The sequence below is a fragment of the Colletotrichum jinshuiense genome, chromosome 9 (assembly GCF_051148585.1).
Source record: "Colletotrichum jinshuiense chromosome 9, complete sequence".
Lineage (NCBI taxonomy): Eukaryota > Fungi > Ascomycota > Sordariomycetes > Glomerellales > Glomerellaceae > Colletotrichum > Colletotrichum jinshuiense.
This window is the reverse complement of record NC_139316.1, coordinates 3,870,830-3,898,552: the sequence shown is the minus strand read 5'-3', so window position 1 is coordinate 3,898,552 and position 27,723 is coordinate 3,870,830. Positions and strand designations below refer to the sequence as shown.

The 27,723-nt window shown below is 51.2% G+C and overlaps 6 protein-coding genes across 6 annotated transcripts; 1 reads left to right on the top strand and 5 right to left on the bottom strand.

The window, feature by feature from the left end:
- Nucleotides 1-140: 140 nt before the first annotated feature.
- On the bottom strand, nucleotides 141-3,600 carry EsH8_IX_001025 (uncharacterized protein; the record flags this gene model as incomplete). The annotated part of the gene is made up of 3 exons (XM_083267361.1): nucleotides 141-685; nucleotides 768-2,602; nucleotides 2,717-3,600. 3 exons carry the CDS (start codon nucleotides 3,598-3,600, stop codon nucleotides 141-143), a joined length of 3,264 nt encoding a protein of 1,087 aa, XP_083130926.1.
- Nucleotides 3,601-4,339: 739 nt separating this feature from the next.
- Nucleotides 4,340-5,978, bottom strand: EsH8_IX_001024 (1, 4-beta cellobiohydrolase; the record flags this gene model as incomplete). The annotated part of the gene is made up of 5 exons (XM_083267360.1): nucleotides 4,340-4,719; nucleotides 4,773-5,075; nucleotides 5,126-5,373; nucleotides 5,432-5,839; nucleotides 5,887-5,978. 5 exons carry the CDS (start codon nucleotides 5,976-5,978, stop codon nucleotides 4,340-4,342), a joined length of 1,431 nt encoding a protein of 476 aa, XP_083130925.1.
- A 1,922-nt stretch (nucleotides 5,979-7,900) lies between these two features.
- On the top strand, nucleotides 7,901-9,324 carry EsH8_IX_001023 (Mu homology domain-containing protein; the record flags this gene model as incomplete). The annotated part of the gene is made up of 3 exons (XM_083267359.1): nucleotides 7,901-8,237; nucleotides 8,291-9,260; nucleotides 9,318-9,324. 3 exons carry the CDS (start codon nucleotides 7,901-7,903, stop codon nucleotides 9,322-9,324), a joined length of 1,314 nt encoding a protein of 437 aa, XP_083130924.1.
- A 338-nt stretch (nucleotides 9,325-9,662) lies between these two features.
- On the bottom strand, nucleotides 9,663-10,778 carry EsH8_IX_001022 (uncharacterized protein; the record flags this gene model as incomplete). Its single annotated transcript, XM_083267358.1, has 1 exon — nucleotides 9,663-10,778. One exon carries the CDS (start codon nucleotides 10,776-10,778, stop codon nucleotides 9,663-9,665), a length of 1,116 nt encoding a protein of 371 aa, XP_083130923.1.
- A 1,261-nt stretch (nucleotides 10,779-12,039) lies between these two features.
- On the bottom strand, nucleotides 12,040-14,167 carry EsH8_IX_001021 (multicopper oxidase-domain-containing protein; the record flags this gene model as incomplete). The annotated part of the gene is made up of 5 exons (XM_083267357.1): nucleotides 12,040-12,462; nucleotides 12,528-12,578; nucleotides 12,637-13,520; nucleotides 13,621-13,687; nucleotides 13,799-14,167. The coding sequence occupies 5 exons, from the start codon at nucleotides 14,165-14,167 to the stop codon at nucleotides 12,040-12,042; spliced, it is 1,794 nt and encodes a 597-aa protein (XP_083130922.1).
- A 9,527-nt stretch (nucleotides 14,168-23,694) lies between these two features.
- EsH8_IX_001020 (cation-transporting P-type ATPase PCA1) lies at nucleotides 23,695-27,493 on the bottom strand (the record flags this gene model as incomplete). The annotated part of the gene is made up of 2 exons (XM_083267356.1): nucleotides 23,695-26,627; nucleotides 26,683-27,493. 2 exons carry the CDS (start codon nucleotides 27,491-27,493, stop codon nucleotides 23,695-23,697), a joined length of 3,744 nt encoding a protein of 1,247 aa, XP_083130921.1.
- Nucleotides 27,494-27,723: the final 230 nt, after the last annotated feature.

Sequence of the window (27,723 nt, the reverse complement as noted above, 5' to 3'; positions counted from 1 at the left end):
GGATGTCTTCCAAGCAGGCACAAAAGAGTCCTCCTGGTTGTAAACTCCAGCCAAGAACAAGCGGCACCCTATTCTTACAGTCTCACCACCCTCAACAGCAAGCAGCCAAGTCGCACTGACATACCGAAGCCACATCGCCCTCAGTCACTATCAGAACTGTCGATTTCGGCCGTCCCAACGTGACTCTTTTCTCCCGGCGAGATTCCGACGAGCTCCAGCTCCTCGGCGGAGCTCGCCCACGCTGCAAAGTGCCTCTTCAGCCTCCGGGTCCCCTCTTCGAGCCGCTGCTTCGACCACCGCTGCACCGGGACAAATTTCATCATCTTTTTGTAGCTCTCGGGGTTGTTCTCGGGGTTCTCCTTCTCCCACCGGGCCACGGTTTTGAGGATCGTGCGCCAGTTGAGCTCGAAGTGGTTCCCGACCACGTCCTTCCAGGGGCCCGAGTCGGCGTCCTTGTCGCGCCCGCGGAGCCACTCGCTCATGCCGTAGAGGACCGTGTCGGACCGGACCTCGGCGTTGTAGACCTCGGAGGCCGCCGAGTCGAGGTGCTGCTCCACGCTGGGCTCGTTCCACAGGGGCTCCGCGCAGAAAATCATGGCCTGGATCGAGACGAGGAGCTGGAGGAGGGTGGACTTTTGGGGGACCCAAGGCTCGCCTTCCCAGGTGTCGAGGAGCGAGAGGCAGACTAGTATCAACGTTAGTTGTCAGATTCGCAAAAGAACGCGTGTTGGGACTTGGGCAGGGATGCGGGGGAGATCGTGTGCTACCTTTGCCAGACTCGTAGAGGTTCGGGTTGAACTTGCGCCCGCCCGGTATCGTTTTGAACAACAACTTGGGCGGCAGGTTGGGGTAGCTTAGCGGGCAGAATAGGTCGAACTCGAAGAGGCCGTTCTCGTAGGGAGTCCCCTCGGGCCCTACGATGAGGACCTTCATGGCGTCCAGCCGCGTGTCGCAATGCCGGACGAACACGCCCTCTGGCAGCGATGTCCGGAGCATAGAGAGCTCGTAGACGAGTCTCTTCATGCGGCCGGGCTCGGGGATGCGCCCCTCGGTACGCAAGATCTCTTCTCTATAGCTGTATTCCCGAAGCCAGTTCTTCGCCTCTATCTCGGCAACCTTGTTGTCGCCCAGCCACCTGCGAATCTCCGCCTTCCTCTCCTCTCTCAGCAGCCTGGGGCTCGTTGTGGCGACCACGGTCGCGTCCGAGGCGCACGAGGACGAAGGGGAGGAAGACGTGCCGGCGTCGCTGGCGTTCAAGTCTTGGAATCCGCTCGCGAGACTGCAGATGCGCTGGCACATGGCGAGCGTCGCAGAGGCGTCATCGCTCTTGGCGTCGTAATACTTCATCACGGCCCGGGCCTGGACCGACAGGGACGACAGCAGGCTGGCCAGCGACTGCAGAGCCTCTTGAGGCTCCTCTTGCGGCGGGGCTCTGCCTTTGCCCTTCCAGCTGTCCGGGATGACCTGGGAGGCAACCGCGGCCACGGACACCGAGAAGGGGATGGGGCCGAGACAGACGGGCAGCAGGGTCTTGGCGAGCGGGTAATCCGGTCGAGGGCCGCTGACGAGAGCCGCCGACAGAGGATGGGCGGCCAGGACCTGGAGGAAGTCGAACACGGCGCTGTACAGAGCCCCGCGCCGCATGACTTCTTCTATGCAGTCATCCCGGAGGAGCTCCGCTATCTTGATCATCAAGGGGCTCCGACGAGCCATGGCCAGCAGGAGCTGCGGGGGGTTCTGGTCGAAGCCGCTCGAGTTGGACGTCGAAGGCCAGGCCTTGCAGAGCGCAGCAAGGAGCCCGGGAAGCATCTCAGCGCTCTTGTCTGGTTCCTCCTGGAGCAGAGACATGTGAAGAGCGTCGGGGGCGTCAGCGCTCGACCCGGATCCGCCGGCCGAGTAACCCGTGCCGATGGCCGGGCCCACCGCGGCGCCTATCCTCTGGGTCACCTTCTTGATGGACGAAGGGGACTTATGGGCGTGCTCAAGCCCCGAAATTATGTTGAGCTTGACCCTGACCTGGTGATCTTGAAGGATGGACACTTGGGTGTCCTTGGGATGAGCAGTCGGGCCGCAGAGAAGGGCGAAGATATGGAAAAGCCGTCCGGCGGGGCAGCACCACTGGGTGGTGCCGGTGCCGACGGCATTGAAGGGCGTCATGGGGACGAAGCTCCGGGTGGCCGATCGCAAGCAGCCGGGGCAGTAGGCCTCGTTGCACCTCGAGTGCTTGCAGTCCACGGGCGGGTTTCCCGACACTGGAGGAAAGCTTAGCAGCGAGAAAGTCTGGCGGCCTGGGGGGTGTTTGCTCGTTAGGGGGGAGTTTCCAAGGCCAGCGGGCGGGGGGCAACGCGGCCGGGATCTGTGAAGGGGGTGCGGGTAGGGCATCGACGAACCTTCACTAGGGGCTAGGATATTTCTGGCGTGCCTGAAAACGGCCCTGCTGGAATGGGACATTCCATATTTGCTGCAGTTGGGGCACTTTTGACGGACAATCTGCTGGATGAAGTGTCGAAGAAGCTTCTCTTCCTCTTCAGGCGACGGTGTCGGCGACGAAAAGTCCATGATGTCGACGCGGGCCGCTTCAACATACTGGGGATTGAACGAGCTGTTTGTACGTTAGCAGATGTACTCGAACCGACACCTCCAGTCTCCCCGAAGAGAATCCTCGGTTTGGGGAAAAGGCTGGAATGGCATCGAGGGGAAGACTTGATAAACGTACGAGAGTATTTTCCGACTCGGCGCCGGCTTTTGGTGGATGGTATAGCTTGCATCCGAGAACGGAGACGGACTTTGCACGACTCCTCCCGAACACTCCGCATATTGCGTCTGCGGCGCCATCACGGGACTCGACAATGTTGCCGACGAATACGTCATGTCGGAGCCAGGAGCGAGGCCGGCGCCGTACTGGGCAGATTGCGAAGAGGATGATGACCCTACTGATGTAGGATTGTATAGACTATTTTCGAAACTGGGAGTCACCACATTCCGATCGACACCCGGCGCAGGACCCCTCGCGGGAGTGGATGGACGGCTGTGGCCCCAGGGTGGAAAACTCGGATTGTAGATGGGTTGTGAAGTTGACCGTTGCAGAGTTTGGGGGTGGTGGGCGGTGTTCGAATAGGCCAACCGCGGCCAAGGGTCCGACGAAGCAGGGAGGAAATGATTGGAACCATCGTAGAGAGGCGCGTCGGTCATGTTGACGTCCGGGTCTCTATTTTTTCCGCCCGAAGGAAGAGGATGATGCTCCATGGTTGCTGGTGGACGCGATGGGACCAAACCCGGTATCTTCTGGCACGACTCTGGTTCATATAAAACCTCAAGAAGCCTCTTGTTGACAGGGCGGAAGCCAGGGTAACCTGGATCGTAAGGTTGCTCCTGGCCTTTCTTTGAGCTGGCCCCTTGGAGGTTGAAGTAGCTGGTCAAGTTTGACGACGGCGACATCATCGGGCTCTCGTAGGCGTGATCACCCACCGAGTCGGCTCTCCCACCATCGTGATTCTTCGTGGCGCGGCTTGACTCACCGACTTGATGCGCCGGAAGGTCGGGGCTTTGGGTCTTGCCCTTTGCGTGAAACGACGCATTAGCAGGCCAGAACGGAGACATTGTCGACGTGAAAGCAGAGAGGCTGAAGTGCTGTGAACTTCTAGACGTATGGCCTCCTTGCCTTTGTTGCCCTTGGCTTGTGACAAACGGGTTCTTCGACCACCGGCCCTTGAATAAAGTATGTGATTCTCTTTTTAGCAAGAGATATCGTTCAAGAAGCTGACAAAGTTGAAAGAAAGCACATAAAGCAGGGCCGTAACCGTCTCAACCCTGCGACTCTGGCATCAAGGACGGGGGTCGGAAAGAGGTTCAGACCACAAGCAGCCCAGTAGGAACATCAAAAATTCTAATGGCTAACATATCCGAAAAATGAAAGAGGCACATGATGAAACTGAGAACAAAAGGAATTCTTCGTATTGCCAACTAGGTAAACTTTGGGATCAACTAGGTTGGCCTTGTAGTTTGACTTTGTTGTATCTGTGGATGTGAGCTTATCATTTCCATGGCACCGAAGAAGTTGGGTTTCATTATGCTGGGCATAGAGGATTCCCTCGAAATTTCACGATACAGGGAACATTTATGATATACATGGACTGGACTGGACTGGACTGGACTAGATCAAGTCAGACATAACAATGTTGGCCCTAGGCACGATTTATGTGGTTTTACTTTCATACCGTATGTACAACCCGTCTCCAAATATGTGTCAACTATGTACAAGAAGATAATTTGAGATTGGTAGTCTATGCTCTCCGCCGCTTCTCCAATTCCGAGAGAGATCAAGGCACAGCGATTCCGCTTAGAAGGCCGGGTTGGCATTCTTGAGCAGCTGCTCAAAGTAGGCCTGGAACCAAGTGCCAGCTTCGGGAGCAGGCTTGAGGGCGTCGTTCTTGCCACAGTTGAAGTCGTAACGGGCGGCAGTGGTGTCGGAAGTACCGTCACTCTCACCACCAGGCTTAACCCAGACGAAGGCATCAACGAGCGACGAGCCAGTGTTGGTGGAAGGCCGAAGTCCGAAGCCAGTACCGATGGCGTTGCACCAATCTCCCCATGCCTCCTGGCCGGTGGGTTGCTTGCCAGAGCGACCCTGGTCAACAATGAATTGAGCATTCCAACCTTGCGCTGCGAGAAGAGGACCGAAAGCCTCAATGTAGTGCTTCTCATCGTAATTTGAGTTGCCTAAGAACAGTTAAATACACTGAGATGATCAAGGGGTTTGAGAGATTCAGTACCTGAAGTGTAGGGAGGTGGAGAGCTGACGCTCCAAGCGTTGTAGTTGGCAACGTTGGTGACGAGGCCACGCAAGGCCTTCGGGCTGCCGGCATCCTTGAAAACCTTACTATAGAGGGTAGCAGCGGGTCCGATGTTTGCCTGCCATCCGAGCCAGCCAGCATGGCCACCGTCAAGGTACATGGCGACGTTGGGTAGGTTGAGTTGGGTGACGGCATAGTTGGTGCACTCGAGGTAGGCGGCCTGCGCACCAGCGCACTTGGCAACGTTGAGGTTGGTAATGAGGTTGGCAAGGGAATCGGGTTCTGAGAATGGTTAGGAAATTCAAATTTGTTAATGGGAGTAGGGTACACACCGATGACAAGGATAATGCGAATGTCCGAGTACTTGAGGATCATGGTGCGGATCGCGTCAATGTACTCTTTGTACTTGGCAACGCCGCCGTTGGCAATGGAATACTCGCCGTTAGAGGCAGCGGCAGCGCAGTCGCGGTCGGGAAGGTCGTAGACGACAAATTCACCGGCATAGTTGCCGCCAGCCTGGTTAGCACGGCGGATGTCGGCCAGAGTAGTATCAACCAAGGGGATCTTGGCGCGGGTGTCCCTGGAAACAGCATCAGCATGGCAGGTCTAGGACATACGCTCCAAGATGATCAACTTACATCCACATGAACGTTGGCACCTTGGCAACGTTCGCTGCGGCAGTCGCGAGCGCAGGACTCAGGGATGGAATCGCAAGAGTCGTGATTTCGGAGGCATAGTACGAGTTGGCCCAGAGGTTCACGCCGGAGAAGGGGTTACCAGTGTAGGTAGCACCGCCGGTGGCAGGGGGGGCGGTGGTGGTAGCGCTGCCGGCGCGGCTGGTGGTCGTGACGCCGGTCGTCGAGGTCCGAGATGGGCTAATAACCGCGGTGGTGCTGGTAGGAACGGTCGAAGAAGCGGCCGTGGTGCTGGAAGCAGGAGGGGCGCTGCCGGGGATGCACTGGCTGTAGTAAGGGTTGTTGAGGACACAGGTGGTGCCAGACACGCAGCAGGTAGGGCCAGTCCATTCAAGGCCACCACATTGGGTCCTAAGTTTGATTAGAGCATGTTCATGGCGGTCCCATCGATAACTTACCAGACGGCTCCGCAAGATTGTCTTTCTTCAATGGGGATGGCAAAGACAGCAGTGCCCAGGAGGACAGCAGCAAGAAGAGTGCGGGTAGCCATTGTTAGCTTGGTTCTGAACCTCGTCGACTTGACTCTGAAGGCAGGGGTTGTCCGTGGGTTGCAGTTCCAAAAGGCTCGAAGCAACCTGGGAACCGGCTCTTTTATCATCTTCCGATCAACGACAAATACCAGCTGCCTCCAAGTCCATAGCTTGAGTCTTTCGGATCGACGGGATGAACGGGTTCTGGGCTCGCCACGGACGAGGGACTGTGCCCCACGATCTCGGAGCGAGGATTCGGCATTCTGAGTTCAGTTACTCCTTTGAGACAAGCGTAAAGGAGACGGGCGAAGCCGAGCGTCGTATCGTGCCCATGGGGTTATGGAAGAGACATCCGGAGGTCAGGGTTGAACCATGGAATTGTTTGGTCGATGCCATGATGGACCAGGAACAAAAGCTGGGCATGGAGGCGAATTTAGTTGGCGACGCAACTAGGCACCGCCGTTGTCGATATTTGATTGCTCAAAGGAGGAAAGTCCGCCAACCATGGGGTGAGCAGGCAGCGGGTTGGATGTAACGGAGTGTAAGTCATCTCGGAGGTGACGCTCCATATTAGCCTTGAAAGGAAGAGCGCATTGGTCATGGGGGCGCGTTGGGTGTGGGGAACGTCGTAGAGGGTGCCATGGGGAGTCGGAAAGGTCTTCATGTCGTTCCGGCCAATTTGCAGTAGAGCATATTCTCGATTGGAACAACGGCTGGATCACCCCGAAGCGAGCGGCTTCAAAGTGGCGTGCTCGGTGTGTTTGATCTGTTAGCCTGCTTGATGATGGTGTCACGATACCGTCCACAGAGGCGGGTGTGAGGGACATGTGGGACGGGCCTATTGACGGATCGAATACCGAAGCAAAAGTGGCATGGCTTCAGGTACCGGTAGCGAGGAAAAACACGTTGGAGCCGCACGCAAGGGACAGTAAGCGAGTTGGGGAAATTTGGGGTTTACAGTGGCCGAGACCAGGTAGGTGGTGGTGCCGTGTCACTCGGCCCTGTCGGGTGTTAATGATGGCCACGACAAGAGGCAATCAAAACTGATTGCTTGTCTATTAAACATTGATTGGCAATCTAGTGATTGATTCCAGGTCCATGGAAACGATCCATATTGATGTTGCTATAGATCTCAACATCAGAACCTCATGCCCTCAATATCGTCGTTTGATGATGTCGATGAAGGTATTCCAGACACTACTTGAGGCAATATGAATCTCAAAAGGACAGGCGTTTGCCTTCACGGCGGAATACAGCGCAGGGAGGCATCCAAGCTTGTACTCGGGAGTTTGCTTAGGCCAACCGCAGTTGTTCCAGCAAGGGAACGGAAGGCCAACGGTAGCGCAGTCTGTTATTTACAGTGCGTTTGTTCCAACACATTCTTAACGCGATGGAATACGGAACAAGGTTATGACGTGTTGAAATCGTTGATAGGGACGTTGACCTTGTATTATTTATTCGGAGGTTGGCTGAAGACGGGACAGGTGAAAATGTTAGAGGGAGGAGGAGGGACGTGTGGGTGTGAGTGATTCTTCCGCACTGTCAATCAGGATTGTGCTGACATAAGATGGCCCTCGGAAGCCGCTAAAACGCTATGCCGAGCAGATCGTTCCACGGACAGTGCGTTTAGCAGGTGGATCACGTAACTAGGAGATCCACATCGCTCGGAGCCCCGGTCAGGTCAACGGCGGAGTAGTACACTACTGTGCCTGAGAGGTGAGCTTCACCGCCCCGGCTCCTTCACCTAGCGGGCAGAATTTCCGAAAGTGTCACCACGACCTCGTCGAGCTCCCCTGACGCTGACCGAGATCCCGTCCCCGAGCCCAATCCACCCCACGCCGTCCCGCCCGCGAGCCTCCATCTCCCACAACCACCACATCCGCCCTCCGAGCCGCTGGCTGCTGTCCGTGGTCGCTCCCCTCGCGCTCTCGCACTCGCCAAGATGCTGTCCGGAATCCTCATCTTCAACCAAAAGGGCGAGAACCTCATCTTCCGCGCCTTTCGCAACGACTGCAGACCCCGACTTGCCGACGTCTTCCGGATTCAGGTGATCTCGAACGCACAAGTCCGGTCCCCCATCTTGACTCTCGGCAGCACCACATTCAGCCATGTCAAGCACGAGAACATCTACCTGGTGGCCATCACCAAGAGCAATGCGAACGCCGCGCTCGTCTTCGAGTTCCTGTACCGCCTGATCGCCCTGGGGAGGGGCTACTTTGGCAAGTTTGATGAGGAGGCTGTCAAGAACAACTTCGTGCTTGTCTATGAGCTGCTCGACGGTAGGTCCGCTCAATCCGTACCTTGTTGCTCGCCCTGACGCCTTTGCCCGCAGAGATCATTGACTTCGGCTACCCTCAAAACACCGAAACCGATACCCTCAAGATGTACATCACCACCGAAGGCGTGAAGTCGGAGAGAGCCGCCGAAGACTCGGCCAAGATCACAATGCAGGCGACAGGTGCGCTCTCGTGGCGCAAGGCGGATGTTAAGTACAGAAAGAACGAGGCTTTCGTCGATGTCATTGAGGACGTCAACCTCCTCATGTCCGCCACGGGAGCCGTGCTTCGCGCAGATGTGACGGGCCAGATCGTCATGCGCGCCTACCTGTCCGGCACGCCAGAATGCAAGTTCGGTCTCAACGACCGTCTTCTTCTCGACAACGACGGGCTTTTGAGCCTGCCCAGTGGGAACAGGATGGGCACCAAGGCGACGAAGGCGGCAGCGGGCAGCGTCACCCTCGAGGACTGCCAATTCCACCAGTGTGTCAAGCTAGGCAAGTTCGACAGCGACCGCATCATCTCCTTCGTTCCCCCCGACGGCGAGTTCGAGCTCATGCGCTACCGTGCTACCGAGAATGTCAACCTGCCTTTCAAGGTCCACGCCATCGTCAACGAGGTGGGCCGCACCAAGGTCGAGTACAGCATCGGCATCAAGGCCAACTTTGGCTCCAAGCTCTTCGCTACCAACGTCGTCGTCCGCATTCCCACGCCGCTCAACACTGCTAAGATCACGGAACGGTGCACCCAGGGCAAGGCCAAGTACGAGCCTAGCGAGAACAACATTGTTTGGAAAATCGGCCGCTTCACCGGCCAAAGCGAGTTTGTGTTGAGCGCCGAGGCTATCCTAACGAGCATGACAAACCAACGGGCATGGTCACGACCACCCCTGAATCTCAACTTCAGCTTGTTGATGTTTACGAGTTCGGGCCTTTTGGTTAGGTACCTGAAGGTGTTTGAGAAGAGCAATTATTCGAGCGTCAAGTGGGTGCGGTACATGACGAGAGCGGGATCCTATGAGATACGGTGAGTACTGCACTTCATCAATCACCACCTTGGGACCATGTGCTAACAATTCGACAGCTTCTAGCGGGCTAATTATGTGTGGATTTAAGCTTGTGTGGTATATGCATAGTATGGCGTCAAAAGGTATTCTCAGTCAAAGACTGGTGGGCTTTGGCACATTTTATCAGTGCTTACGGCGGCCAAGTTGTTCTCTGGTCTCATTTGGAGAGACAATAGTAATACAAGGTGTCCCTGCCATCCGAGACCAGCCAGTGCAGCGTCCCGACCAAGCGTGCGTCTCGTTAACCCACGTCAGCACGTTTGATCTTTTGCTCAGGATGACTGGCTCCTGCGTCAGCTTACTCCTGGGGACTTTTCCTATATCTGGATATCTTGACCCGTACCAAGTCCGGCTTAGCTCGATCATTGCATGTTCACGAGTTCACCTGCAAAGCGTTCCGGGGCGCCGTTCGGATTGCAGTCCATCAGCGTGGTTGTGTCCACATCTCCCACCTCCTCGTCCTCAACCAGCAATACCCTCACCCCCTCAAAGTTGGGCGCGTCTGCATCGGCCTGCTGGCTTCTGATCATCTCGTCCATCGCCCTCGCAAATAAGTAAGACGGATGCTCATCCGACCAACCAAGCCCATCAAAATCGAAAACCTCGCGATACGTTTTCCCGACACCGTATATCACATCCGGTTTCCTCGCCATAGCTTCGTCCGTGGACCAACTGTGAAGCTGTCGATACAGGTCCCCGCGGGTCTGGAGCTTGGCCGCCTTGGTATCTTGCCGGTTACATCGTGTGCATCGGCCGTTGCAGTAGTCGACCAAGTACAACACCCGGAGACCCTGTTGCAGACAGCAAGCTAGATACGCCGCTTCTTCCAAAAGAACAGCCCCCATGGTCGCGAGAGTCCACGTCTCCGCGATGTCCAAAGCAATTTGGCGCGCGTCGTGCAGCGTCTCGGCCATCTCGGCACTCCAAGGTCCCTCGAGCACATCGGTGAGGCTATTTGCTCCCGAAGCCTCAAACTCGCCAGAAAGCACTCCGTGACTGAGATCAGTGAGCGCCCCGCCGTCTCTAAACCGCAGAAATAGCACGTCCTCGTCGTTGTCGTACTGTATCTTCTCGTTCCGGCCTGGCAAATAAACAGTGTTGCGATTTGTGCTTCTCAAATGCCTCGTTGCGGCCGCCGAGGCTTCGGAGCACACCAACTGCTGCGTCCGCCGCAGCTTATACACCGACGGATCATACGCGTGCCTCGCAATTCGTGTTGGGCGTGTGAGTTCCACGGGTCCCGTTTCGACAGCGTCTAGAAAGGCGCATTGACTATACTTGCTCCACCTCGCTTCGTTGTTCTTTGAGATGTTGCCATCAACATCCTGGAGTGCGCGTTTGCTGCGGTCGCTGCCGCGCCAGGAGGGAAAACAGACGTCGAAGATGTGCATTGAAGGCCCGGCGGTAGCCTCGTCCCACACCTTGAGGCGGAGTTCGGCGGGAAGGTCTGGGAACTTGGTGAAGGATCTTGAGGACATTGTGTGTGATGAGAGAGGCTGTTTCTTGAATTCGGGGAGGCTTCTGGTGTACAGAAGTGTGCCCAACTGGAGGTGACGAAGCCATCTTTGCAGGACTGCGGTTGTTATACATGCCAAAGGACCCTCGGCAGAGGTTGAGGTTGACCAGCTAGCCATCCATTCAAAGGAATCCGCAGCCAGCTCGCATAACTCATCCATGCTCACCACCATGGCTTAGTTCTGAGATAATTCGATGTGAATTAACAATGTTCGAAGGATGATGCCTTTTAGACGTCCGTATAGCTCCCCCAATCTTCTTATCACCACGTATCCAACCAGAAATCACTCCTCGTCTACACCCAATGCTGACTCTCAGGGGGGTAGCGCCACCGTCAGATTCGTCCCAAAGGATCACTGCTGTTGATAAGCCCCACTGCACCAAGTTGCTCGCACACCATAATACGACGACTTGTCGCTCATTGGCCGGGCTCAACTGCCAACGCAACGTCAGCTAAAGAGTGACTTGCAAATTGCATGGGCCGGCCTGGCCGAGGCCCAGCTGGAAGTCTGCAGCAGCCATGCCATGGCCGCTGGCGTTTTGGGAAATAATGGGACAAACTCAGGCTTGGCAGATGTGCTGCAATTGCTGACAAGGCTGACGTGTCGAACCTAAGGCTTGTTTTGTATTTGCGTCTCATGCTTCACCACCATCCAATTGACGGTGAGCGCTGTATTAGGACAGTACACTGTGAAATTATGGATGATCTTTTCGACGACTTTGGGCAAAGCAAGTCCTCTATTGCTTGTCTGGTAGGTGGATGAATGCCGCTGCCTCACAATCGTTCTTGTGCTGGGTTAGAAGGTTGCATTAGCGGTTTCCTTTATGCAGATACTGCCCGTTCGGAAACATTTAGGCAGGCTCCTCTTTGGAAGTATCGAGATCTTGGCGTTATCAATTTTGACCAAATGCGTCTCGTGGCGGGCTCTTCTGGTTTGGTGTGAACCCCTATATCTCTGGTTGATTGAATACCGGGATGTTGAGGACCGACTTATGTATGTCGATATTGAACACGGCACAAATTGTGCCTTGATCAAATATCAGTCAATGTAATAAGTGGAAGTAATAGTAATTTTACTTGTTTTGTTTATTGAATTAACGCTGGGAAAGTTGCTTGTTTTGCCATTCTGCCCTTCCACAGTTCCACAGTTTCATCCCCAACATACAGCGTCTCAACTAATTTGCGCATGCACCTCAAGATGTAACCATACTATCCCCATTACACTATACCCCAGAATCGTTCTGAAGGTTTTCATCGCAGGAAGGATATTCGGGGTTTTCTTTTGTGCCATTATTACCCGGCCAATAATTCTTGCAGTCATACGCCCAAGTGTTCCACTTGGCGCAAACACGATGGGCCTTGTCCAGCGCAGGGGACTGTCCAGGTGGCCAAAGGGCATTAGCCGCCGCCTGTCGCTCCATGATCTGCAGAGAGAGGCCTGCAGAGGCGTGCAGGGCGATGTGACAATGCATCAGCCACACTCCCGGGTTGTCCGCCTTGAATGCGATAACCGCAAAGCCGGATAGAGGTAGTAAAACCACATCACGGCGCGGGGGGTTATCGAGATTGGGATTGAAGAGGCTTGGGTCCCAGAGCTGACTATCATCTTCCTGGACGATTGCGAAATCGTGGCCATGAAGATGAATCTGTGCGCTATTAGCATACATCGTCCTAGCTCAGTTGTTGTGGGAATGTCAATAGAGGAACTCACCGGATGAGGGCCGAAGGTATGGCTCCCTCCGGAGTTCAGGACCAGGTAAATCTGGTATCGCCGAGTTAGTGGTTTATTTCATCGAAAAGTAGCATGTCCATTGACTTACCCAGTCACTGTCTGTGTAATTCTCCGGTACAATAACCCATCCTGCAGGCCACTCGTCACCGACATTGTCAAGGTTCAAAAATGTCGGGTTGCCGTAGGTGGTCTGGAAAGGAACCAGAGGCCCACCTTCGTTGTTAGGCCCATCAAACCCAAAGAATGCTGCGCCATACGGGCCCTTGCTGCCTTGGCCCTTATCCGTTAGAACCGCGACGTTGAACTGTTCTCCTATTTCACCGTTGGCAGGTGGCCCAACTGTCCATGGTACGACCGGCTTGAAGTTGTTCTGGAAGGTCGTGTCCGAACAATCATCGGTGAATACCCACGGTTCGGTGATTGGATCCGCCGTGCTGGTCTCATCGTAGCGAAGAATGCCGGTATTCATATAAGAGCCGCCGACGCCGGCCTCACCACATGATCTTTTCTTTCCGTGGGGAGGAATGACTGTAGGAACCCAAGTCCGAATCCAAAAGTTGTTGTTGTCTTTGGGGGGTAGTGGGTTGGCAGAAGGATCAGAGCTGTTGGTCACTGGATTCGCCTCGACGATGATATGATACCTCTGGCCGATGGCAATGAGTATAGAGGTGGTGTTGTATGGCTCAATCGGGACAAAGTCGGCTTCTACTACGGTGAAATTGTGATTGTCGATGGAGAAGACAAACATTGAATCAAATGCCGTGTTGATGATACGCAGCAAGTACCGTTTAGCCCGCGAACCTGACTTGGTATCCAAAGGCTCAAACACGAGTTCAAAACCTGGTCGAATCTCTGTGGTGTTTGTCACTGTGTTGTTGGAGAACCGCGTAATATTTCCGCGGCCACCGAGGAGGATGTCTTGCTGCATGTACGGAGGATCGGGTCCCAGAAACGAGAAAGCACTGTTGTTCGCTGTGGAAGATCTGTCAGTACGGAAGCATAATGTAAAGGTTGGGAGCGTAAAGGCACTGCCACTTAGTAGTGGCCCCAACCATATAAGATGATGGCTTACCCCAATCCGTAACAGTGATGGGCTCTACTGCCTCATCGTAAGGGAAGGACGTTGGCCCGTGAATTGTCTATGCTAAAATTAGTGCCATTGTATCCGTGTTACGACATTCACATCACATGAATAGTGGAGGTAGTTGGACGCGAACACATTCTGAGTGAAAGTACTATCTGTAACTTACTATTGGCGCTTGGAGGCCATCCGCATATTGGACTGAGTAATGGCTATGGTACCACGATGAGCCATACTGTGTCGCAGTCCAGTTGTAGAGAAACCAATCGTTAGGAGCAATAGGGCACTGAGTGATGCCGTTGACGCCGTCCATGTGCATTGTTTGAAACTGTCTGATGCCATGCCAGTGAATGCTTGTGCCGTTATAGGTCAGATAATTCGTAACATTGATTAAAACTTGGTCACCCCAGCAGGCCTCGATCAATGGACCAGGAAACGAATTGTTAAACATCTTTGCTTCGTAGAAATTCAGACCATTGGCGTTTATCACACCATCAGTGACATTCAGAGTATAGATACGGGGGACACCTGGAGGCATCTTGTCCTCGTAGTCAGTGTTAATATTATACTCCTCTCCGGTTGAGGGATTCCGAAGCCAACATGATTGGTTGTCGGCGTTGCCGCAATACTCCCAGCCGATCAAGGTAGGGTATTGGCATCTGAACCGGTCGATATTGCTACCATATGGGATAAAATCCGGATAATCAGGAGATAGATTTGTAATTGAAGTTATGTGAGGCAAGTTGAACTTGCTTCCAAGGGGATATTGGAGTCCATCTTTGAGTAGGGGGGCTCCAAACAATGAATGTGCAACGTCAGTCACAATGATCCAGATGTGATGAAGGCCGAACATCTCGGCTCGTTTCAGCAGCTGCTAGTTGATCAGCTACAAAAATGTGTAATATGAAAAGAACCTACTCAGTAGATCCTGATCTGAAGCCCATTTCTAGCGAGGGAGTTTGAGCGCATTTGAACAAATAAACTAGCACTGATGTGTGGTAAGCAAGCTGAAAGCTCTTCCTTTCAGGCTTACAAGAGACATGAAGAGCTTCGATCACGTATGCGGAAAGCAGCATTTTTGAGGTCTCGGTTTGACTTCCCGAAGCCAAACTCAAAATCATGACGACTTGGGACTGGAACGGTATGGCGTTTCTCTTTACATTTGCAGCTAAGTAACGATGGAAGCACTACGAGAAACGTTGCTTGCCACCAAATGTCTTCCTGCCAGTCAACGTATTTATACTGAACTTGATAAGAAGGACAATCACATTCTCCTTGGCTCGTCAAGAATAAGTGACCTCAAATGAGCCTCTAACCCAATCTCCGCAGCCGTGTCAGAAAAAAGGCGGGGATCGTGGTTGATATCCATGCAGAGGTGGTGTGGATGGTGAGGAAAGCGGGCAATGCTTCTGTCGTACGACGTTGAGTTGGGGATCCGTGCTTCCACCCTTGAGCGCTTCATAGCAGGGACGGACCGGCGCGAATGAAGTTAGTGAGTCTTCCGCTCGTGTTGAGACAGTTGCTAACAAAGTTTGGACCCAGTTTTTTCCACTTACCTGGTTGCAGCAAGTCAACGGCTAGTAGTTAGACCGTCTTCGGGCGAGGGGCGATGAGGGGTTGAACGGCCAACGAGCTTTCAAATCCAAGCAGGCCCGCTGAGGATGTTCAGCTGCGCGCGCTTGTCTCAAGATAGTAATACGTTGGGGTAACAGGAGACAGTTCGGGTAGCAGAACAGTGGCAGTTGCCAGGTTAAGTCCCGAGAGGAATGCAAGCGGCCACGCGAATGTATTCTCGGGATGGCGATCATGCCATTTTTCGTCCTTTCCATGCCAGATCCCGCTGGAAGTGTCCAATCAAATCAAGCATTTCGAGACAAACGCATTCACGACCTTAATCTGTCTCATTTCCACATCCCACGCTGCTTCCCATCCGGTCGGCATTTGCTTCTGGGAATCAGAGCTTGGCAATAGTAAGGATTCATTCGAGACATGGGACTTGAAGCTACACAGGCTCTTATATCGTGAGAACTCGGGCTAAACGAGATACCTTCGGGCGGAGATACTAAGCCCAGCTGTGGCTTGCTTGTCGCCGGACCTGGGAAGGATTTTGGTGTGGCGCTGGTAGCAGTCACGAAGAATGTCAGCATTTGCCGGAGCTGCTTGCGACTGATATAACACTTGATGCAACCAATTGGGTAAATTGTTAAATAAAGCATTCAAACCATGGAAGAGCCCCTAACATCTACCCCTATTCACGTTGCTGTTACAGGTGTATTGGTTGTTAACTAGAAAGTGAACAGAAGAAATACCGGCAGGGATGGTGATTCAACAGTCGCCACATCGAAAGAAACACACGATTTTAATGACTGATATCATATTGTAGGGCACTGGATAATTCATACATTGATGGATATATGATGCTTATATGATGTCACCGACATGCTTTGCCCTGACTCGATCTCAGGATCGAAAAATAGGCCGAAACTAGAGACTTCAACGGCAAATCCACCAGTTGTATAAAATTCGTTGTAACGGGTAGATTTTACTTATCAGACGCCGTGGAAAGCATTGCAACTTGGAGAGTAGATGCTAAAGAGATATGGAACTCGCTGAATTATACTGTCCTTTCTAGAGTAGTTCCACGCATGCATGCCTAGTATTGTTACTTACCACGAACATGACACCGTTGGCTAGAAATCCAAGTCTTGAATGAGGTTTTTGTCACAGGTTGCGCATTGATAGGAAGATGTGCCCATGGCTTCAGGCCTAGACCATTTGCTTGGTCCACAAAATGAGCCACGATAAGCACCATACCCTCGTACTACAGTGCGTATGCAAGCCTCAAACCTGTTTGCTGTTCATGGGTGGTTAATGTGTACCAAGCGGCAAGTTCTCGTCGACCGGCCGTAAGCTTTTGTTTAACTCCAAATTTGAAGCTATCGAATAGTACATTACAGCGTGGCTACGGAGTTTAAACTCAACAATTGCATGTCTGTCTCTCTCAAAAGACAGATACATGTCCGAATTAGGAAGTTCTTTCGTCTCATTTGAATTGAGCCCCGGGCTCTGAATCATCTCTGTACTACCGACCAGCGGCGGACTACAGCCGCATCGTAGTCCAAGTGGACAGGTGTGCCGTGGTATGATGTATCTCCGGCATGGGTTCCCAACTTGGCTATTAGCTCCGACAGTATGTCTAACATGTGCCAGGGGCTGGATCTCTTCAAGCCCGATCGGAATAGTCAAATATTTGTCCGTAGATCAAAGCATGGAGAAAATAAGGCCACATTTGAGCTAACTACTTTGCATACTTCAGGCATCCAGCCACGGGAGGTTGGGCTTTCAGCTTCTCGGGGCAATTTATAGGAATAGAAAACTTAAAATTCAGCCTATCAACACTCCAATCATCCCTTCATACGAGTTGGCCGTCAGCAGACACATCTACGATGGCTACATGCAGTGCGACTCCCTGAAGCAAATAGGTGTAGAGAAGCTGTCTGGAGACTGATTATCTGCCTAATAATATTGTGAAAGACTTGCTTCAAAAGCAACCAGGTCTTCCTCGAAGTAGCGCACTAGTCTCGGGTTGAATCTTCCACATGCGGCCTTCTTCATTTTGGCATCATCTGCTTGGATGAGAGAACTCAATCCAGGGTGATATGGCGGGCATGGGACCTAGAATACACTACGCACCAACTCAGTGCGCATATTCTATCCTTTAGCTTTACTATTATTTATATAAAGCATCGTAAATATGCATCGCGATTTTCCCGTGCTCTGTTCTGCAGAGTTCAACGGAGTACTTGAGGTAACTTAGATGGGACCAATGCTAACATAAGAAGAGTTGCTGGCGCACAAGCAGCATCAAAGCAACAAAGTTAACTGCGTACGGCCGTGAGTAGAGAAATCTTGAACTGAAAGATTGTACTTTTGTATCACCTTCGAGACATTAGTGGAAATTACTAAACACCCGCATTGCTTTTTGAATAATTTTATCATGGTTACAATGCAAAATATTGCTTATTCTGCAATTAAGAAATAGTGTCGCTACAATGGTTTTATATGTATGAATTGCATTCTCTTGGCTTAAAATGTGTTGCAAAATGTCTTCCTAACCATTGGTGAGGTGCATATACTCACGAATCTCCAGCAACTGACGATGTCTGAGCGAGATTGTACGTTGCTGATTTCGTTTTTCAAATTAGACAACATCTTTCAAGAGGTAGGGATATACATATCAAAACGTAGCCTACCGATATGCACCTACTATTAATCAATCAACTCAATGGACACAACGCACATAAGATCGGTGTTTTAGGGTCCACTGTCCGCACCAGTGGTTTTCTAAAACCCTTTTAGAATATCATGATGAGTAATTCAAAAATATTTATCAGTCAAACAAGTTCAAGATCCAGGAAATCTAGACTTACAATGGAGTGTAGTGCTGGAGGTAGCCAAAGGAATATGCGACGCCGAGCAGTCCAGCTTCCGCCCGTGGCTTATTGCCACGCACTTCTCATGTGACTTTCATATGAACCACGAAGTCGTAGCACTAGTGAAGCCGCGTGTTCTCATGGATGTGTTCTCCTATGTCTCAGACCTCACAATATCACTGGCCTTCCATGTTGCAAGGGCCTGCAGGTGCAAGACCGGTAGCCACGCGAACGCCACGTGCTCTGCCCTCCTTCGGATGGATAGTGAAAGATGCGACCAGGTTTGACAATGGCGGCCAATTATTGAAGCCTGGAAGGATAGTCTTGCCATATCACCAAGGTGATTGAGGCAACTTTCAACAAGATCTGGCCATTAATGCTCAGTTCAGCTGTAATGAAGCCCCGGGCGAAGGAAATGGTATGGAAGACTGACTTCCGGAGCCCAAGAGTGAGATATGTGGGAAAATTCTCCATAATAATTGTATAATATCTTCCCTGCGGCACTTGAAAAATTCGAAATAATTCACCAGAAACAGTATTCTTCATCAAGATCCGATAGCAAACAGACATTTACAAGGCTCATCAGTGTGCAGCTAATCAAGGTACACTCTCTTAAGCCTTGACTCATTACCTTGCATATATGCAAGCTGTTTATGATAACTACTCGAGTTTGCCGGAAAAGTTGTTTATATTTTGTTCCGAATCATTAGGCAGCCTCATCAAATTCGACGAAACTGTTTCGGTCAGATCCTGCAACCGCCCTGGAGGGCTCGCTCTAATCACGGGATCCCTTCCAATCGCTGCCCGAGACTCACCGGTCTGTGTGACCTCAAGATTTGGTCAGCTGCCGATTTCCCAAGGCCTGAACGATTTCCAAACTCTGCCTAGTCATACTTATTGCTCTAGTTGTGCAGGCTCTCACACCAAGAGGAATATTCCGAAGAAAACCTCATACCCGTGACTCTGCTTTTCGCAGGTTACCTTACAAACCCTCACCCGGCAAATAATTATCATGTGCAACTACTCCTATCTACATCATCACCACGTCCAACCCTGTACTCGACCCATCGATTATGTTGTTCATTACGAGTACTGCAAGGACGCGGGGAAGGACTCGGACGGGATATTCCAGGTCCCTTGCGACAGGGTTTTCTATGATCCGGTTCAATCCATCGATATCGACAACCCTTGCGCTACCGGTGGCTGTCTCATTTCACCCGACTGTAGTTCTGGCAACTGCCGCCTGCAAAAGCTTAATGGCCATTGGATCTGCTGCCAATGCAGCCGGGGCAGCAACTCACTACGATGGTGTCGACACAAGATGAAAAAAAGCCCAGACACTTTCTGTTACCACCCTGTCTGCGAAAATTGTATGCCTGACACTAACACTTAACAATCATACTATAGCAAGAAGTGCAGGCTTTTCGGAGTAAGCTCAGTCCAATAGTGTGTACCGTCTGAAAGGGAAGAGCACACGAGACGTTATCCATATATCTGAAATTTCTAAATACAACGACAATGTCCAATTTACGGAAACATGTAGCTTCAGACGCCATATTTCAACTGATGCACCTCATAGTCAGCAGCATTAATATCACCTATTCCTAATGCGGGGGCCTCTTCCTTGTGGCATTTAAATCTAGACTCCCAGACCAGGTTTCCAAGAGCTGAACTCGGGTGGTACAAGAATTCGGAATTGGGTGAGCCACTGCAACAGGAACAAGCCAATAGGGATGATTTCTATGACTAAAGACGCCCCTTTTAAACATTCAGGAACTTTGGCTGGCTATTGAGGGCTGGACCTGGCGCAAGACTGAAAGATAGAGACAAGATGTCTTCGGAGCCTTTGCAATAAATCACGCAATTTAGCCGAATGGAAGCACCCTCCACGCACATTATTCAATCATCTGACTTACTGTATGTAGTATGACTCTCTCTGTCTAGCTTCCGAAGGCAATCAGTCCCATACAGTGTCCCGGATCTGGACCCGTCCGAACTCGACTCTTGAAAATATCAAAGACCTGGCTGCCACGTTTTTTTTTCAATAGCCTTTCAGACTATTAGTTCTTTTGAACGGATCATTGAAATAATTAGCTATCATTTAGGCCAAAAGCCCGGCTGGACTTTCACAAATGATATATCACTATAGGAGTATGGTACCTGATTGCTGGAGGAAAGAACTGACAGCGTAGCTACCTTCTCACACCATTCAATATTCTAAGACTTTGGGGACAGATTACTGAGCACCATTGTTCATTTTTGTTTCCACAGGGAAGCTAGATTATATAGTTGATGGGTCTTTCCAGAAGTTCTAATAATCATGAACATATTAAATGCAGACCAGGAGTAGTTAAAAACTTACCGACACCGATTCACACGCAATTTCAAAATCAAAATTCAGCATTTACGTTGGCCTTGCCACAACTAAAGAATCTCCATTTTTGCAACCTTAAAAACCAAAGACCTACGAAAGCTCCGATCAAGACACCATGTGCAACATCGTCTCTTATAAGTTGCCGTGCGAGCATATTCAAACTGAAGTCAATTACTGTTCAAAAGCACTTCTACCTACTAGGAGAGACTCCTCCAACCGCAAGACTTGCAGCGACGTCACTCAGCAAAACATCCCCTTTCCACCCCCGCCGGGCTACGATAAACAAACATTGCCAAAATGCCCGCTCGCAAACTGCCCTTATGAGACTCGAAACTGTTGCTGGAACTGTTGTTGGTGCGGTAAAGGTTGGAATGACTGCGGCAGGTGTAGTTGTGTCATGATCATTGATGGAAACGAGTATCGGTGTGAGCATATCTGTTGCAATACTTGCACTGCTGCTTTCTGACAGCCGAACAACAAGAAACTATGAGAAGTATGGGAGAACAAGAAATTAGTTATGTTGAGAATTCTTCAATTTACATGTATGATAATGAAGTCGGCAGAAGATGAATTTCTAAATCAATGTTAAGCTAACCCCATAATTTCACATTAGGCGCTAGATAGACAACTTTATTTTATTTTAAACGTGAAGTTGCCAAAAGCTGACAGCGATCCTGATGCCATATCCATAGCCAGAAAGAATGGGAAGCGAGCTTTGGCTGATGCTGAATATAGATTAATATACTATTGTTTTCCTTCCAATCATGAGCCTATGGTTCTTGCTCTTGTCGTTGCACGTCAGTTCTGCCTGTCGCCAAGCTTGTCATGGCATATTGTTTAAACAACATTTGATTGCTATCTTTATCCTAGCTACTCTGGCTTTGAAAATTTTGCCGGAAAAGAATCAAACCCCTGATTCCTTAACCAGGCCTGCATGTTTTAATGGGGTAAAATATCAACCCAGATCCTGCACAGCTGCATTTCGATCCAGCCACCTCCTCGTCACCCACGCCGCTAGTTTCCCGACGACTTGGGTCTCCAAGCAACCGATTGGCCAAAGAAAGTCTCAGATTAAGATCTATCCCCGATGAATCTCGTAATTATCGTAAGACCATCCTTCTCAGCCAATACATGACAGTATGTCTGCCACACCGCCAGTAAGATCTGAACAAACAGGAGACCGGTCAGGCGTGATCGGGTCCCGATGCAACTTACCACTCGTGGAGAAATGATTCCATGGACCCAGCGCAAGCCGTGTGATACAAAGATGACGGTGCCGATCGCCGTGATTCAATACTTGGTGGGATCGGTGTAGCACAGGCTGCGACTATCCGTCGGGGACTTCATCTAGATTCGCCCTCGGTTATCTCGGATACTCTTGGCTATATCTCTGGGTAATCCCATTGGCCGCCCGACACTAGTTCTTCCATTCTTTGACATCAGTATCACAACACCATGCTCAGAACATATCGTCCACCCAATATGCAACTCCGAGACATTGACTTATCAAAGACAATCAATCTGGTTCAGATCTGCGACATGGTTGTACAAGACTCATTGTTAGTTAAGCAGAAATAATGACAGTTGAGATGTGGAATTGTAGTGATGTTCGATATGGTTAGCGAAAAGTGAATGCATGTCAGTAGATGCAGAAAAGAAACCAAGTGAGGCGTCAATTGGCAGAATGGATGAAAACGTAATCATTGTGATGTTGTATTTCTCTAATGAGAGTATTCTGTACTGGAACATTGGCCAAAGTGCTTCAATAAACACTATATAAGATGCTACAAGCCGCATGGAATGTTAAATGTCAGTTTGTAAATGCTTGCTATTTTAGATTTCATCACATCCTACCGCCAGATATTACCCTAGGCGTTTCTCTTATTCCAAGTATTTCACTTAGTACGAAAGCAACCGCGATGTGTCACGGTCACCCTCGCTGGCATCCTTGCTCGCACACTTCCATCAACTGGCACTATTGCCCCTCCGCCCTAATTGACCTTGAAACCGGTATCGAGACTCCATGCACTCACCTCAACTACGCAAACGCACAGCCTAGCAATGCAGATTGCCCTCTTCTCAACTGTCAGTTCAAAGCCATGAGTGGCAGCTGGACGTGTTGTCAGTGTGGCCACGGACCCAACACCCAGGGCTGGTGCACGATGCCCAAGTCGATGCAAGACATCAGTGGTATGAACGCCGATGGGGCCAAGACATGTGACCATGGATGTTGTGCTGAATGCACGCGCTACCGTAAATCCTCCTCCTGCGACGCCCGGTTCGTACCGATCAATGATGTGACTAACCGAGCCACTATAGTTTCTACACAACCAACAACCCCGGATATGAGTTTCCGCGAGCTCCGCAAGGGAACGGCTAGCCGCAAGTTTGGATACGGCTCTGCCACTCGATCACACCGCCGGGGATCTGCTGTGTCAAAGATCCATGGCTTTCTCGTTGACGAGGAGGAAACATTATCGCCGGCTATTTCGGGTTCGTCTTCTTCGAGGAGCAGCGTTTCATATAAGTCATCCATCTCGAGCAGCAAATTTTACAGATCATCTGCTTCCAAGAATCTTGCGTCAGCTTATTCCGTCGACCCTGAGTGCAGTTCAAAGAGCCAAACTCCTCTTCGGGGAAAACAAGCAAAAAAAGCCATTTATTGAGATCTCATCAAACGGTCTAGGTGGATTCTGAAACTTAAAGCTCGAACGAGATGGTGGTTTGGTATAAATTTACATTATGCTAACGTATTTGCTATTTAAATGTGTGTACACTCAATCTAGTCTTTGTAGTTTCCATTAGTTCTCGTCCGCGTGTAGTCATATTTAAAGGCTTCAAAGGGTGATGGACGCGTTGAGGAATGTAGACAACACCCCTATCAAATTTCTACGCAGTGCATTTAAACCTAGGACTTCTGGTGTCTACACAGCATGGCTCACTGCATGATTTGTCATTCAACGCTGGGGAAGAAATTTAATTATGTTGCCAAACTTATTTCATCATTTTTCAAGTGGCAACTTTGTATCCCTGTTTAAATATAATATCGCCAAGTCGTACTTTACGGCCTGCAAAAGGTCCATATCAAGCAAAGGCAAGAACTGAAAGCATAGTATCCAAGCCTAAAAAGGAACAGCATTCTTGCAGCAGATGTTGAATCGGCTTGCCAGCGCACCACCTCAAGCGCCCCTTCCCGGCATCGTGCGCCCTCTCCTGGGCATGCCTCTTGCCTTATCTTGCTAGACCAAATTTGTAGATCTAAACCTTGCTCCAACGCAGGAGAACTGCAGCGGCAATCACTGGCAGAACACTGGCGAGCTCGCCCAAACCGGCAAACTCCGGTGGGATTCTCACTTTGACAAACGCGCCAGCCCCTAGAAGAATGGCAAATAGGTTGTAGACGAAGCTCCAGCCAAAGTTGAAGGCGATCCTGTGGACAGCTTTCTTGCTTATAGAAATAATGGTGAGGATACCAGCTAGGCTGGGCCGCATCAGGACAACATCTGCTGCCGACTTGGCGACGTCGGTGCCCTCGTTCATGTGGACTCCAATCGTGGCCTGGGCCAATGCAACTGCGTCGTTGGTTCCATCACCACAGAAGATAACGACTGGCTCCTTTGAACTGCTCGGGCTTTTGGACGAATTGTTCGAAACAGTGGTACTTAGCAGTCGCTGTATGTATTCTTGTTTGTCTGCGGGGGTGCAACGGGAGCGAATATTGACATCCGGGATGCTCAATTGAGTTGCAACGGCTCGAACAGCACCATCATCGTCACCCGAAATAATATGGACTGAGACCCCGGAGGACTGCAGTTTTGCGATGGTCTCAACAGCATCAGACCGTATGGAGTCTTCCAGGCCAAATACCGCAGCTAGAGAATCATCCACAGTAAAGCAGAAAGCCGTATAGCCTTTGGAGAGGATGGGCTCGACTCTAGGATCAGAACAAAGACCGAGCCATCGCGAGTTACCAGCACGAAGTTGACACCCAGAAATCATTGCCTCCACTCCCTTGCCAGTTAGGGTTTTGGGATCCGACACGGCTGTGGCCGAGATACCGACAGCCTTCAGGTGGGCAGCGACACCGGCAGATACGGGATGCTTAATGCTGCCGACAAGACCAAGGAGCAGGGCCCTTGTTGCCTTCGTATCATCTGTGAAGTATTGTTCTTGTACAACGGCCAACTTTCCATTGGTGATGGTTCCAGTTTTGTCGAATACGACATGGGAGGTTTTGTAGGCAACCTCAATACTGTCAGCTGATTTGAAGATGACGCCCCGTTCTGCTGCAACACCACTCGCAATTACAATGACCATGGGTACCGCAAGTCCAATGGCGCATGGGCAAGAGACGATAAGAACCGTGATAGCGTAAGTAATGGCCTGGATTGTTGCTTCAGAACCAGATTGTTTCCGAACAGCAACACCGACAGCAACCCAGGTTAAAAAAGTGATAATTGTCAGCGCTACAACCACCGGGACGAAGTACGAAGCAACTCTATCAGCGACGTCTTGGATCTTTGGTTTTGATAGTTTTGCTTCATCAACCATTCCGGCGATGTTGCTAATAGTGTTCTCGCCCGGAAGGCGGGTCAGACGAACGCTGATGGTTCCGGCCCCGTTGATCGACCCAGCAATGACTGAGCACCCGGCATGCTTTTCAATAGTCTTCGACTCCCCGGTCATCATCGACTCGTCTACGTCTGATGAGCCCGATATTATTGTACCGTCAGTAGGGACTCGAGAGTCTGGGACGACCTTGAAAACATCCCCGTACTGAAGGAGCCGAGCGTCGATCTCTTTTTCTTCTCCAGATGCATCTATTATAAGTGCTGTGGAGACCTGCAGTGATCGAATTGAGATGGATTCGACAGCTTTTTGGCGTGCCAGAGCGCTGACATAGCGACCGACCATGATGAGGGTAACAAGTAGCGTACTCGTCTCAAAGAACTCGCCTGTCGAAAGGGGTTTGTGGGAGACAAGGTACCCAAAGGAAACAACGGAAAATATGTATGCGGCACTAGTGCTCAGCACAATCAGCAAGTCCATCTCGATGACCTTTGAAAAGATTAAGCTCTTCAAGGCCTTCGGATAGAATGGTCCTGCAATCACAACCTGTACGATGGTCGCCAGCGCCAAAGAGGACGAGCCGTAAGCGATCTCCCTCTCTGGGAGAGGGGCCCAAGCCATTACAAGTACAGGAATAGTAAGGATGATCGAGAGAATAGTAATTAGTCCCATGTTGCGAACGTGCTTGCTTCCCGCCTCTAAAGTTGGATCGGCTCGAAGAGGTGCCAGATTCATCGGCGTGCTCCAGCCCTTCTCGACTAGGTGGCGGGCTCCAACTACCTCGCCGTCAAAGTCGACGTGAACGGTTGTTTTGTCAACAATGCGAATATCGGTGACGCCCTCAGGCCATGGCTGGTTAATGAAATCCTCTGGAGAGCCGGGGGCTATGAGGTCAATACTGGACCCCTGGCTGGTGATCTTTTCGCATTTGAACTCAGTAGTTCGCTCAAGATGCTTGATGACGTCGACTACGGATCCAGCACTCAAATTCAAGTCGAATTCGGCACGAGCCAGCACCAGACTGGTCTTGAGGTTCTTGACTGCTCCGACCGTGGCGAACGTTCGTCTGAGTTTGGTCTCGCATCCAGTACAAGTCATGCCAGTAATGCTGAGAACGACATGCTCTCTTCCAGAGATGCCCTTTTCAGGATCAACGGCATTAGTCGAATTCTTGACCGTCTGCGTAGAGAGCTCCACGACATCACCTGCTGATTCTTTGCCGACGCAACAAGCATCAGCACAAGACCCAGCGAGGCTCGGGGCCTTTGGTTTCGAACAACAAGCATCAGCACAACCACTACTGTTGAGTATAGGGCTAGCTTGGCGGGGGCTTCTGACTCTGGGGCGCACTTTGGAGCCGCAGGCAGTTTTGCTTGCCCCAGAAGCGCAACAGGAGTCGACTGAAGTACGGGACCGAGATGACTTGATTGAAGACCGCTTCCCTTCGGTATATGAGCGTTCACGGGGCGCACAGCAGGACTCTTGCCCTAGGGCCAGCAGGGCACGACAAATGCACCCCAAAGCCTCCAGCTTTGACTGGTAAGTCTCGCGCATGGTGCGAACATGGCCGCGGCAAGGCTTGCCGTCTTTACCTCCAGTGCAGTCACCAGTATCAAAGGAGGCTATAACCATTTTAGCCATGCAAAGACAGGTCTGACTTTTGATGGGTTGACTTACTCTTGCTCTTGTTGTTGGAAGTTGATGGCTTCCTACCGGCGCATTCGCGCAGCGCGAGGCGATCAATGCAACTTGAGTCGCAGCAAGGAGATGTCTTCCCCTCACAACAGCTCGGTACCTTCTCCTCTTGTGTCTTAGCAGGAGTTACGGTCGCACAGCAGCCCTCCTTGCAATCAGTATCGGGCAGAGGTTTGGGGGCACAACAGTCGTCAATGGAGTCGTTCTTCTTAGTTCCACAGCTGCCACCGACCATCTTAGCTTCATTGTTAGAGCCGCAGCACCCTTTCTTGCAGTCTTCTTTGGCGGTGGTCTTCGCACCGCAATCATCCATACTGACACCTACATTCGCCCCACAGGTCTTGGCCACCTGGGTCTCGGCAGTAGGATCATAGCATCCTTCAACGCAGTCCTCTTCGGTTTTGCGGTCTGAAGTGCAACAGACATCGACTAAATTGAAGTCGTCCGTTTTGAATCCCCTGTTTGGTGCAGGACAGGAGTCATCGACTTGTTCATCAGCCACATGCTGAGCTGTACCAGCCGAAGCGCAACAACCCTCATGGCAGGTGTCCTTGACTTCGGATTTCTTCAGGTTGCTGTCAGAATCACAGCACGCATTCAAGCTGTCCTTTTCTTCTTCAGTTTTAGTGTTGCGCGTGTCATCTTTTGTGCCGCCTGGTTCAGCACAAGAACCTTCATCGTCGCAGCAGTTGTCTCTTTCACCGTCTGATTGAGTCGGGGCCACTAAGGGCTCAGGATTGGTCACGACAAGCTCCTGGTCCTTGGGGCCGCAACAACCTGATTCGCAGGCCATGGCGGATAATTGATGCCGTGATTTCTTTCGTTTTTGTTGTCAGATATCGTGGTTTGACGTTGTTTGGTGGACATGAGTGAAGGTGGGGGAGCTTCAGATGCCGAAATCTGGGGCCTGAAGTACAAGCACACGCCGGTAAGGAGAGTTGGCCACAGCTATTTGATCGGCGTATGTTGCCGCATGATTGGTTGAATGCGCGACCCACAGGGAGTAACTCGCCGGCTATCGCC